We start from the raw sequence: 12,849 nt of genomic DNA on the forward strand, positions 1-12,849 counted from the left end.
CTAATGCATCGGGTCCAATGAAAATCTTTTGTGACAATACTGGTGCAATTACCTTGGCGAAGGAATCCAGATTTCACAAGAGAACCAAGCACATCAAGAGACGCTTCAATTCCATCCGGGATCTAGTCCAGGTGGGAGACATAGAGATTTGCAAGATACATACGGATCTGAATGTTGCAGACCCGTTGACTAAGCCTCTTCCACAAGCAAAACATGATCAGCACCAAGGCTCCATGGGTGTTAGAATCATTACTGTGTAATCTAGATTATTGACTCTAGTGCAAGTGGGAGACTGAAGGAAATATGCCCTAGAGGCAATAATAAAGTTATTATTTATTTTCTTATATCATGATAAAAGTTTATTATTCATGCTAGAATTGTATTAACCGGAAACATAATACATGTGTGAATACATAGACAAACAGAGTGTCACTAGTATGCCTCTACTTGACTAGCTCGTTAATCAAAGATGGTTATGTTTCCTAACCATGGACAAAGAGTTGTTATTTGATTAACAGGATCACATCATTAGTTGAATGATCTGATTGACATGACCCATTCCACTAGCTTAGCACCCGATCATTTAGTATGTTGCTATTGATTTCTTCATGACTTATACATGTTCCTATGACTATGAGATTATGCAACTCCCGTTTGCCATAGGAACACTTTGTGTGCTACCAAACGTCACAACGTAACTGGGTGATTATAAAGGAGCTCTACAGGTGTCTCCAAAGGTACATGTTGGGTTGGCGTATTTCGAGATTAGGATTTGTCACTCCGATTGTCGGAGAGGTATCTCTGGGCCCTCTCGGTAATGCACCATCACCTAAGCCTTGCAAGCATTGCAACTAATGAGTTAGTTGCGGGATGATGTATTACAGAACAAGTAAAGAGACTTGCCGGTAACGAGATTGAACTAGGTATAGGATACCGACGATCGAATCTCGGGCAAGTAACATACCGATGACAAAGGGAACAACGTATGTTGTTATGCGGTCTGACCGATAAAAGATCTTCGTAGAATATGTAGGAGCCAATATGAGCATCCAGGTTCCGCTATTGGTTATTGACCGGAGACGTGTCTCGGTCATGTCTACATTGTTCTCGAACCCGTAGGGTCCGCATGCTTAAGGTTACGATGACAGTTATATTATGAGTTTAGGCATTTTGATGTACCGAAGGTTGTTCGGAGTCCCAGATGTGATCACGGACATGACGAGGAGTCTCGAAATGGTCGAGACATAAAGATTGATATATTGGAAGCCTATGTTTGGATATCGGAAATGTTCCGGGTGAAATCGGGATTTTACCGGATTACCGGAAGGTTACCGGAACCCCCCGGGAGGTATATGGGCCTTAAGTGGGCCTTAGTGGAAGAGAGGAGAGGTGGCCAGAGATGGGCCGCGCGCCCCTCCCCCCTTGGTCCGAATAGGACAAGGAGAGGGCGCCCCCCTTCCTCCTCTCTCTCCTCTTTCCCCCCGCGAATCCTTCCCCTCCTGGCGCGCCTCCTCTTGGCCGGCCGCCCCCCCCCCCCTTTGAGCCTTTATATACGGAGGCAGGGGCACCCCCTAGAGACACAAGTTGATCCACGTGATCATATTCTTAGCCGTGTGCGGTGCCCCCTTCCACCATAGTCCTTGATAATATTGTAGTGGTGCTTAGGCGAAGCCCTGCGACAGTAGTACATCAAGATCGTCACCACGCCGTCGTGCTGACGGAACTCTTCCCCGACACTTTGCTGGATCGGAGTCCGGGGATCGTCATCGAGCTGAACGTGTGCTAGAACTCGGAGGTGCCGTAGTTTCGGTGCTTGATCGGTCGGGCCGTGAAGACGTACGACTACATCAACCAAGTTAACGCTTCCGTTGTCGATCTACAAGGGTACGTAGATCACACTCTCCCCCTCTCGTTGCTATGCATCACCATGATCTTGCGTGTGCGTAGATTTTTTTTTTGAAATTACTACGAATCCCAACACAATTGCCCTCCGACCAGCATCCAGAAGGAGAAACCACTCATGCTTGATGGATGATCTTCGGGTTCATGGCTCGTCCTCATGGTTTTGGTCATTACCGTGGTTTTGGTGTTGCCTATTGCCTTTTGTTGAGGTGTACTTGACCGGGGTTCCGTTGTGTTATACAAGTGTTGGGGGTTAGAGTTGTTGTGTGTGGAGCGTTTGGTAGGCTGCTTGTGAGGTCGTGGGGTTTCATGTTTTGTGAGTAATCCTCTTACGGTCAGTTTGTAACGGTTTTACTTGATTTACTATAAATTAATCGGACTATTATCTTCTTCTTAATTAACCAATGAGACAAATATTTTGCAGTTTTGCTAAAGCACATCTAGATGTGCCCTAAGTATTGCACATCTAAGTCCCATGTCCTTAATTTTACACGGAGATTTGTGCAAACATTTCCTTTCCTCTTTTTTCTTTTCCTTCTTAGTTTGATTGAGCCACTTAGATGTGCAATAACTAGGGCACATCTATATGTGCCCTAGACAAACCCAATATTTTGCCTCCGTTTTGAAAATAAAATGGCCACAACAGAGATTTCATGTGTCATGTGCATGATTTGGTGTCAGCCTTGTTGGCAGAGGAAAATAGAGTGATAAGGACACCCAGCAACAATTAGCTGGAATCATTTCCCAGAATAATGTCATGTACCTCTGACCAGCTAAAAACCGTATGAATAACTCCAGATCGTGCCTTGATGGATGATTCTTGCTTGCTGAGTCGCCCTTGCTTCTCTACCAAATCCAAACCGGGAACCAATGGAGAAAAGTATCGACATTCACAATGCCAAATCAATATTGTTAGATTCATTATGAATTGTAGTTTCATAGTATATATATTTTGTCAGCCACTCTATCTAATCTACGGACGGCGGGCCGTCAACCTTGGGCTAGACCTGCTTGGAAGGATAAGGGACAACAAGTACAAATAGGTGGAGAGGTGGCTTGGACGGGTGGGCTTCGGCCTAGGCATGTTGAGGCGTGTGATTCCTTCTTCCTCTTCCCGTACAGCTCCTCTTCCTCCTCTGTCACCTCCCTTCTCTGGTTCATCCTCTTGTAATCCTTGAATTACAGCTAGATCATGGTGATTGAGTGAATCAACTAGCTGGATCCTAACATGTATGGTATTGCAGACATTGATACTTTTTAATACAAATTTGGTCAAACTTTGCAAACTTTGACTTTACACAAATCTAATACCACATAGAGTAAAAAGGACCTCGGAGGGAGTACAAGTTGTAAACATGTAGGTTGCCTTTGGCAACAAAGTATTTTTTTTGCAGTTTTACAAAAAATATCGTGGTTTTCAATAAACCATTGTTTTAAATACTTAGATGTGTTTGGCATGAACAAATACATCAATTCTAGAAACTACGGTTCTCTTGAAATCGTGGTTTTTTCTTTTGCTGTATTGGAAAAAGAGGCTGGGACTTCTTTTTCGTAAAAAGATAAACATGAGTGTTACTTTGCTCTCCCCTGCAATTTTTTCTCGTGATCCCGTCGTCCACCCATCCTCATGTGCAATTCATCCGTCTTCTCTATTACCATGGACAAATGAAGCTCACGAAAAAGATATGCACTACCCGCTCAATTGATTGGGCCCATCAAGGCCTTGTTCGGTCCAACCTCCTCCCAAGGGGTTTGGAGAAGATTGGAGGGGAATTTGGCTTGTAGGGGATTTAATCCCCCACAATCCCTGTCAATCTCCGTTAAAATCCCTTGAACCGAAAAGGCCCCAACACAATTCCATGTGCACTCGTGTAGCATGATTGATTGCGCCCACGACTTTCTAGGTCAACAATCAGCTAGGCGTCCTGCACACGCTGATTGAACCGGTCATGTAACTCCATAGGTGTAGCTAAGTTAGGTTCAGCTGTGTAGTAATCGGTCAAAACTACGGTAAAACAGCACCAGCCAAACATATCCGTAGTTTTCCAAAAACTGAGAAAAATGCAGTTTTTAGAAACTGTAGCATCTGTTGCCCACGCACTGCAATACCAAGGTTTGTGAATACTGCCAAACTAGGCCGTAGAGGTCATATCATCATCAGAAAGAAAGAATGGAAAAAAAATGGCCATGGGTTTTCAGCATTACGTGATGAAAAGGCTGGCCTGCACCCAGCAATAGGAAAGAATATATGGATATCTAAATTTGATGTTCTCGAATCTTCTGAAAGAAATTTCGACAGCCATCTTGCAGAATATAAGCCACTGCCAAGCTTTTCTGACGTCATCTATGCATCACTGGTAGTAATACTAGTAAACGTGGCAATAAAAATGATTTGCTTAAGCTAAAAGAAAACAGGAGCTGCTACGGATGAGCGAGTTGACCTTTGACTTTCTTCCGTCTGACTATAGTATACTAGCCATCACACACTTGTCTCCATGTCCAGCCTCTCTCTGACGGTCCGACCCCACAACGAAGTCAGCCCCCTCCCTCCTCGGCCGAACGAACGTAGGTAGCCACGCACGTACGTCAGCGCGCGCGTCGCAGTCCATCCATCCACTGCCCAAGACCATCGAGAAGGAGAGGCAGCGAGGCTCCGCGTCCACACGTTTTCCTCCTGTGCAGAAAATGGGAAGATCGACGATGCATATCCATCCTCCTGGCGCCGCTCTGTCAACGACATCCGCGCCGCGTTGCTGTCGATGTTCCCAGGGTGGTATATAACCGCCCCCCCTCGCCAGCGCCTCCCGCCTCACTCCAATTTCAAGCACGTACGCCACCCTCCAAGCGCCCAGGGCACAGTCATAGCCATGGCCACTGCGAACCAGGACTGCGCCGCGACGTTCCAGTTCCACGACCATCGCGGAGGCACGGCAGCGACGGGGCTCCACGGCCGGACGATCTCCTCCGAGCAGGAGCACGGCATCATCGTGGCCGCGCTGCGACACGTCGTCTCCGGGTACACCACGGCGCCGCCGGAGGTCGTCGTGGCCGTGGCGTGCGGGCGGTGCGGCATCGACGGCTGCCTCGGGTGCGACTTCTTCGGGGCCGCCGAGCCGGAGGCGGCGGCGGCGGCCGTGCCCGCGGGAGGGGTGCAGAGGAAGCGGCGGAGGAAGAAGAACGTCTACCGCGGCGTGCGGCAGCGGCCGTGGGGCAAGTGGGCGGCGGAGATCCGCGACCCGCGCCGCGCGGTGCGCAAGTGGCTCGGGACCTTCGACACCGCCGAGGAGGCCGCGCGGGCGTACGACCTCGCCGCGCTCGAGTTCCGCGGCCCGCGCGCCAGGCTCAACTTCCCGTGCTCCGACGGGCCCCTGCGTGAGCACGGGAGCGGCAATGGCGGCGATGGTGACGCTGGCGCGGCGCCGCAGAACGAGACTCTGGCCACGCCGTCGCCGTGCAGCACGGACGCCGGCCAGAGGACGCCGGGAGAGTGGCAGCTGGGTGCGGGCGGAGCCGGCGACCAGCTGTGGGAAGGCCTGCAGGATCTCATGACGATAGATGGAGAGGACCCGTGGTTCGCGCCATTTTCGAGTCCAGCATAGGTGTATTTGAGATCTTGTATATAAGGGTGATTACTTATAGTGACAGATACCAGCTGTTGGGAACAGACTAACTGAGAATCGTAGTGATTTATTCGTTCGATTTGTTGAGACAAAGCATTGCCAGCACACAGTCGTTAGTTCGTTACACTTGTTAAGCATCACGAGTACTCCCCCTCCCTCCGTAAACTATTATAAAAGCATTTTTATCATTATTTTAGCTATCAAAACGATTTTATATTAGTTTATAAAGAAAGTACTGTTTATCACCTGAATGAAGAAATGAACGCACTGTGTTATATCATGGGTTGTACGAAAAACCTACCACTCAAATGGTAACTCGTGAAAAGAATGAGGCCACTCAAATATATCATGTTGTCTCGTATGAAGATACTCCTTTTGTAAACTAATATAAGAGCATTTAGATCACTATTTTAGTGTTCTAAACGCTTTTATATTAATTTACAAAGGGAGTACATGTCTTCTCAGAATATTAATTATAATAAACAAACAAACTAGACATACATCACATCTATCAAACTATTTCTTTTTAATAGTAATATTTGAGGACGTGAATAACTCTAGATTTAGGGGCCGTTCTGAATTCCTCTCACTCCACGCTTCGCAAACTTCTCGTGCGGAGCCAAGTCGAACGATCTAGCTCCATGAAACTAGCTTCAGAAAGTTGTGGTCGATCGAAGTGCAAAACCCTGGAGTGAGGAAAGCCCAACACCATCAGAACGAGAATCTGGAGTGAAAATGATTCATCCTCTCATGTAACGCCCCGTGACCGATGTACCAGGTGTCGTCCAGTTATTCGTTGTTGTTGCCTTGTCATTGCTTGCGTGTCATGCATTGCATATCATGTCATCATGTGCATTTCTTTTGCATACGTGTTCGTCTCATGCATCCGAGCATTTTCCCCGTTGTCCATTTTGCATTCCGGCGCTCTGTTCTCCTTCGGTGGTCACTTCTACCCTTTCTTTCGTGTGTGGGGATTAAACATTTCCGGATTGGACCTAGAGTTGCCAAGCGGCCTTGGTTTACCACCGGTAGACCGCCTGTCAAGTTTCGTACCATTTGGACTTCGTTTGATGCTCCAACGGTTAACCGAGGGACCGAAAAGGCCTCGTGTGTGTTGCAGCCCAACACCCTTCCAATTTGACCCAAAACCCACCTAAAACCTCTCCATCATCTCGGTCGTTCGATCACAATCACGTGACCGAAAACCGCACCTCATTTGGACTCTCCTAGCCCCCTCTACCTATAAAAGAGCACCCCTCCCCGAAATTTCAGATCATTTCGCGGATGAACCCTAGATCCACTCCTCCCCGCGCCGCCGGACATGTCCGCCCGGCGGCCGGACACGTCCAACGGCCCGCCGCAGCGAATCGCGTCGCGCCACCTGTCCTCCTCCGCCATCCTCGCGTCGCCGGCCCGTGGAGCCCAGATCGGGCCCGCGCGAGCCCACACCGCCGCCGTCGCCCGCCCGTTTCGACCCGCCGCCTCCTCGCCGGACTTGCGCCGCCTGCTCGCCGGGGTGCCTCGCCACCGCGCCCCTTCGTGCTCGCCGCCGCCGCCAGCCGCCACCGGAGCCGTGGCCCGCCGCCACCGCCTTCCGCGGAGGAGCCCGCAACCACCGCCGCCCGGCTCCCATGCCTGCGCCGCCTCCCGCTCGCGGGCGAGCCCCTTCGCCGCCTCGGGCGCCATCGCCGGCGTGGCCATCCGCCGCCCCGACCGCGCTACTCCGGCGCCGCCCGGCCTCGCCACGGCCGCCTGCAACCTCCTCGTCGCCGGCGTCCTCTCCGGCCATCGGATCCGGCCCTCCTCCGGCCTCCTCCTCGTCTCCGGCCTCCTCCTTCGTCTCCGGCGCAACTCCGGCCAACTCCGGCGAGATTTTGTCGGGATGGATCAGATCCACCCATCCCTCCAACCAAACGGCTCCTTCCCCATGTCCCGGATCCCTCCGTCCCGCGTTGACTTTCGCGGAGGTATAAATCCCACTAAGTCCCTGAAATTCCCAGATCCATATGCCCTTGTTCATCGTGCCGTAACTTTGCATCCGTAGCTCCGTTTTGGGCATATAGCATATCAAAATGTTCGTCTCAGAGAGCACATCATTTCATCTCATTGCATCATTTTCATTTGAGTGCATTTTGATGCCCGAAATGCTGTTATAAGAGTGCTACTTGAGTTATTTGTCAGATCTGCTGCTCCATTTAGATATTTGTCATTTTTGCCATGATTATTGTGTGCATGATATGCCCATGAGCTCTACATATGTTTTGTTAAGGGTTTTTCCATATTTCCAGAGGTGCAACCCATGTATTTTTGTGATGTGTGTGGTGACTAGCACAAGCTTGCAAAGTGAGGCACTTGGTAATGCTGATTTCAGGGACTTGGCATTTCCACTAAGTCCTTGATCTGTTTATCTCATTATGCCATATGTTCATGTTGTTTCCTAGTGACCCGTGCCTCTTTTGAGGATGATCAGTAAGGATGTTTTGTTAATCTTGTAGTGCTCTATCCATCCATGTCTTTGTTTGCAATTATGGATCACCCTAGCTTGAGTCAATCGAGCTCTACTTTTGCTATTTCGTGAATCTGGGCAGATTGTCTACTTGTTAGCGATTTTGCTGAGGATGTTGTAGTTGATCCGTGTATGCCATGTTATTGTTCTTGCCATGTCTAGCTTGTATTTTGTGTATTCTTGATGGGTGCATGCTTAGATTGTCATGACTTGCTCTGTAGTGAGTGCATCGAGCTCGTAAACATATCTACTTGATATCTGTTTCAGCATGCTCCAGTTTTCACTAAGTGTGAGAACTGATTGTGTTTTTGCCATGTCCACATGCTTGCAAATGTATTTTCTGATCCCTTTTGGCTCAAGGTCACTGAGAGAATTTTGTTAAGCTCTTTGAGTAGCTCCATGCCATGCTTTACTTTGCCATGTTCAGTTCCTGTAGCATCTAGTTTTCATGCTCCAAAGTGTGCTACCTGATCTGAAATTCCAGACAAGTGTTAATTTCACAAAGTCTGAGATCTGTTTACCGTTTGCATTTTTGCCATGCTTGTTTGAACCTGTTAAGAGATGAATTGACTGTAGCTCAGTGTTCATCTTTTGTTAAGCATCTTGAATGCATCCCTGCCATGTATTTTTATGCCATGTTTGAGTGGTGTAGCATGTTCATCTCGTTGCATTTAGATGGCTACTTGCTGTAAATCGCAGTACGTGGTCATATTTGAATTGCTTGCCGTTTCCAAACCGTAACTCCGATCCCGGCGTTCTTTATATCGTTTTCAAGCGATTTCATCTCATCTTTCCAGTGGCACACTTGGATTTCCATGTTGAGGCCAGGTTCTTTCATTTCCTTGCAAATCATGCATACGCATCGCATACCGCATCCCGCATATCATACCATGTTCATATGTTGGTTGTTTACCATGTTGTGTGCTTCTTTCCGGTGTTTGCTTCTTCGGGTTGGTTCCGGTAACGTCGCGTTTGTGAGGACCCGTTCGTATACGTCCGTTTGTCTTCTTCATGGACTCGTTCTTCTTCCTTGCAGGATTTCAGGCAAGATGACCATACCCTCGAAATCACTTCTATCTTTGCTTGCTAGATGCTCGCTCTTTTGCTATGCCTATGCTGCGATACCTACCACTTGTTTATCATGCCTCCCATATTGTTGAACCAAGCCTCTAACCCACCTTGTCCTAGCAAACCGTTGCTTGGCTATGTTACCGCTTTGCTCAGCCCCTCTTATAGCGTTGCTAGTTGCAGGTGAAGATTGAAGTTTGTTCCTTGTCGGAACATGGAGTTGTTGTTCCTTGTTGGAACATGTTTACTTGTTGGGATATCACTATATATCTTATTTAATTAATGCATCTATATACTTGGTAAAGGGTGGAAGGCTCGGCCTTATGCCTGGTGTTTTGTTCCACTCTTGCCGCCCTAGTTTCTGTCATATCGGTGTTATGTTCCCGGATTTTGCGTTCCTTACGCGGTTGGGTAATAATGGAAACCCCTTGATAGTTCGTCTTGATTAAAGCTTTTCCAGCAATGCCCAACATTGGTCTTACCATTCGCCACCTAGCTTTTTCTTTTCCCTTGGGGGTCGCGCGCCCAAGGGTCATCATTATTTTAACCCCCCCGGGCCAGTGCTTCTCTGAGTGTTGGTCCAACCGAGCGATGTCCGGGGCTACCAGGGGCAACTCTGGGCTGGCCTACCCGACGTCTTGCTCATCCGGTGTGCCCTGAGAACGAGATATGTGCAGCTCCTATCGGGATTTGTCGGCACATCTGGGTGGTGTTGCTGGATTTGTTTTAACTTGTCGAAGTGTCTTGTTGTACCGGGATACCGAGTCTGATCGGAATGTCTCGGGAGGAGGTCTATTCCTTCGTTGACCGTGAGAGCTTGTCATGGGCTAAGTTGGGACACCCCTGCAGGGATTTGAACTTTCGAAAGCCGTGCCCGCGGTTATGTGCAGATGGGAATTTGTTAATGTCCGGTTGTAGATAACTTGAACCTTAACTTAATTAAAATGAGTCAACCGCGTGTGTAACCGTGATGGTCTCTTTCCGGCGGAGTCCGGGAGCGAACACGGTGTTGGAGTTATGCTTGACGTAGGTTGTTTTAGGATCACTTCTTGATCATAGATTTTCGACCGTGCTTTTGCCTTCTCTTCTCGCTCTCATTTGCGTATGTTAGCCACCATATATGTTAGTCGCTTGCTGCAGCTCCACCTCATACCTTTACCTTACCCATAAGCTTAAATAGTCTTGATCGCGAGGGTGTGAGATTGCTGAGGCCCCGTGACTCACAGATACTTCCAAAACCAGCTTGCAGGTGCCGATGAGTTCGTGCAGATGACGCAACCAGGCTCAGGGGGAGCTCGATGAAGATCTTGTCCTTTGTGTTGTTTCGTTCTAGTTGGTCAGTAGTGGAGCCCAATTGGGGTCGATCAGGGCCTTTGTCGCATTTGGGGTTCTTCTTTTATTTTGGTTCCGTAGTCGGACCTTGATTGTATCTGGATGATGTAATGCTTTATTCTTGTATTTGTGTGAAGTGGCGATTGTAAGCCAACTATGTATCTCTTTCCCTTATGTATTACATGGGTTGTGTGAAGATTACCTCACTTGCGACATTGCTTTCAATGCGGTTATGCCTCTAAGTCGTGCTTCGACACGTGGGAGATATAGCCGCATCGAGGGCGTTACACCTCACCGGCCACGTATCGCCACGAATCGATACCGCATCTCTCCTTGACGGTCGTCTGGGGCTGTCCGGTCCAAAATGGTGCTAGACAGTTCAGCAACCACTGCCAGTTGGAGAAGCTGATTTAGCTGTTGAACGGAAGGAAATCGCTGCATGGAGTGAGAAGCTACGAAGAGAAGCTGGATCTGTGAAGTTTTGTGAACTTATAGGGTATCCGAACACACCCTTAATCATCCCTGAAAAATGTAGCATGGAGGTGATTACTCCCTACAAAAAGCCATTTCCATTGGGAAAAATGGGAGATTTGCCCATGTAAAATTATTTTTGTCTGATCTATTCTTCACCAGGGCCCGATCTCAAGGAAAAATTGCCATCACCAAAACTCTTGCCCTCCCTCTCCCCCTCTCACCCTTCCCGAAGTTCATTTTGAGAATAGACAAGACAAATATATCTGAAACTATGCCCTATAAAAAAAACATGACATATGCAGTAATTATTACTATGATATCTGCAATTTCCATGGTATGAATAAATCAATCGCCATGTTATTTACAAATAATTTGCCCGTGGTCCAGTAGATACAAAAAAACATGCACAAGGACATTGCCATGAAATAATAGTTGCCATCATTGTGATGATTAATTTTCCATTATATATGTAATAAAAACTATAGAACTCATACGTTGAGCAAAACACACAAAAGAACACAAAACAAATTGCAATGATTTATGGAAATAATTTTTGCCATGTGGAAAATTTATGAAAATTTCCATTTGAGTAGTACACAATTATTTAAAAAATCCAACATTATAATTTATGTTCTCTAAAATGATAGCAAAATTAGGAAACACAAAATAACAATAAAGATATAGCAACTTAAAAAAAATATTTATAAGTCATGGCAAATGCGGAAAAAAATTCGATCGATGACATGGCAAATGTATAAATTTTGACAAATAGGTTCACATGGGCTACTTTAAAAAAATTGCCATGCCAATTGTAGAAAACAAAAAAATTGTAAATTTTGCCATGTGAGTAGGACACATGATGGCAAAATTAGGAAAAACAGATCACAAAATAGATATGGCAACTTTTTAAAAAATAATCTATATAGGACATGGTAATGGGGAAATAAAAATCATTGGTGACATGGTAAATGTATATATTTTGAGAAAAAGAGGGTCACTTGGCAAACTATAAAATGTTGTTATCGTAAATTAGCCATGGCAAATGCAGAGAGATAAAATTCTAGGTTTTGAGTATATCCAGAAGTTTGATCTCGAAAGGCAGAAATTCCAAGGCCCACTTAGCGGTTAGGCCAGCCGCATCCCTGTTGTTGATTACATCAGACAGGGGGACTTTGCTTTCTACCGTTATGGGGCAGGCCTGAAAAAAAGTGCTACAGTTTTCGGGATGCCATAAACTCCACATATGTGATCTTTTAATATTGTAAATATCTGGTTTTGCACGGAGAAAGCATCTCTAAAAACATAGTACTGGTCTCTAGACTTTGTATGTGTGTCCTTCCTCCTCGCATTCAACCACTAGGACTGCACTGACCACCCTGTTGGTTCCCTCTAGACTCTGAAGGTTGTCAGCTCCTCCTAGCCATGACTAGAAGCTATGCCCTGGAGGATGAGCTCGCCGCGATGAACTCCTGATTGCCGAAGTCGACAATCCAGCCTACAACGAAGGGTTTGGCGAGCCCGATACGGCCCACCAAATCAGTGATGTAGCACATCACGTTGGACGCAAACATCTGCCCTAGCGCGAAGACGCCGACGTGAATTGTATAACTCATCTGATCTCCGAGCTCGCCTAGCACATCTCGTTCCTGGAGCGCCACTGTCGAAATATTTTTTGGTAGATCCTTCGCTATGGTATTATGGCTAGGCGAGTAGAGCATAGAGGGAACATGAGAAGATTTACCTAGGTTCAAGCCCTCACGATGGAGGTAAAACCCTACTTCTTTCTCGCATGTATTGACTGAGTATATGGTTGTACAATAACGATGGAGAGATTAAGTATTAACTATATGGCTCTTCTCTTATCGACTAGCCTAGCCCTGACTTATATGGGTACTGAGGGTGAAGCTTGTGCCTTCGTTTAAAAAAAAACAATATTGAGGGTGTAAA

At 47.1% G+C, this 12,849-nt stretch overlaps 1 protein-coding gene across 1 annotated transcript; it reads left to right on the top strand.

Moving 5' to 3' along the window:
* The first annotated feature begins 4,714 nt into the window (after positions 1 to 4,714).
* LOC125556157 (ethylene-responsive transcription factor ERF109-like) lies at positions 4,715 to 5,713 on the top strand. Its single transcript, XM_048718942.1, has one exon. It carries the CDS (start codon positions 4,770 to 4,772, stop codon positions 5,499 to 5,501), a length of 732 nt encoding a protein of 243 aa, XP_048574899.1. The 5' UTR covers positions 4,715 to 4,769; the 3' UTR covers positions 5,502 to 5,713.
* The last annotated feature ends 7,136 nt before the right edge of the window (positions 5,714 to 12,849 follow it).

The sequence above is a fragment of the Triticum urartu genome, chromosome 5 (genome assembly GCF_003073215.2).
Source record: "Triticum urartu cultivar G1812 chromosome 5, Tu2.1, whole genome shotgun sequence".
Classification (NCBI taxonomy): Eukaryota; Viridiplantae; Streptophyta; class Magnoliopsida; order Poales; family Poaceae; genus Triticum; species Triticum urartu.

Bases quoted from the DNA above. Each gene is read 5' to 3' on its own strand.
- LOC125556157 (XM_048718942.1), top strand. From the start codon at position 4,770: ATGGCCACTGCGAACCAGGACTGCGCCGCGACGTTCCAGTTCCACGAC.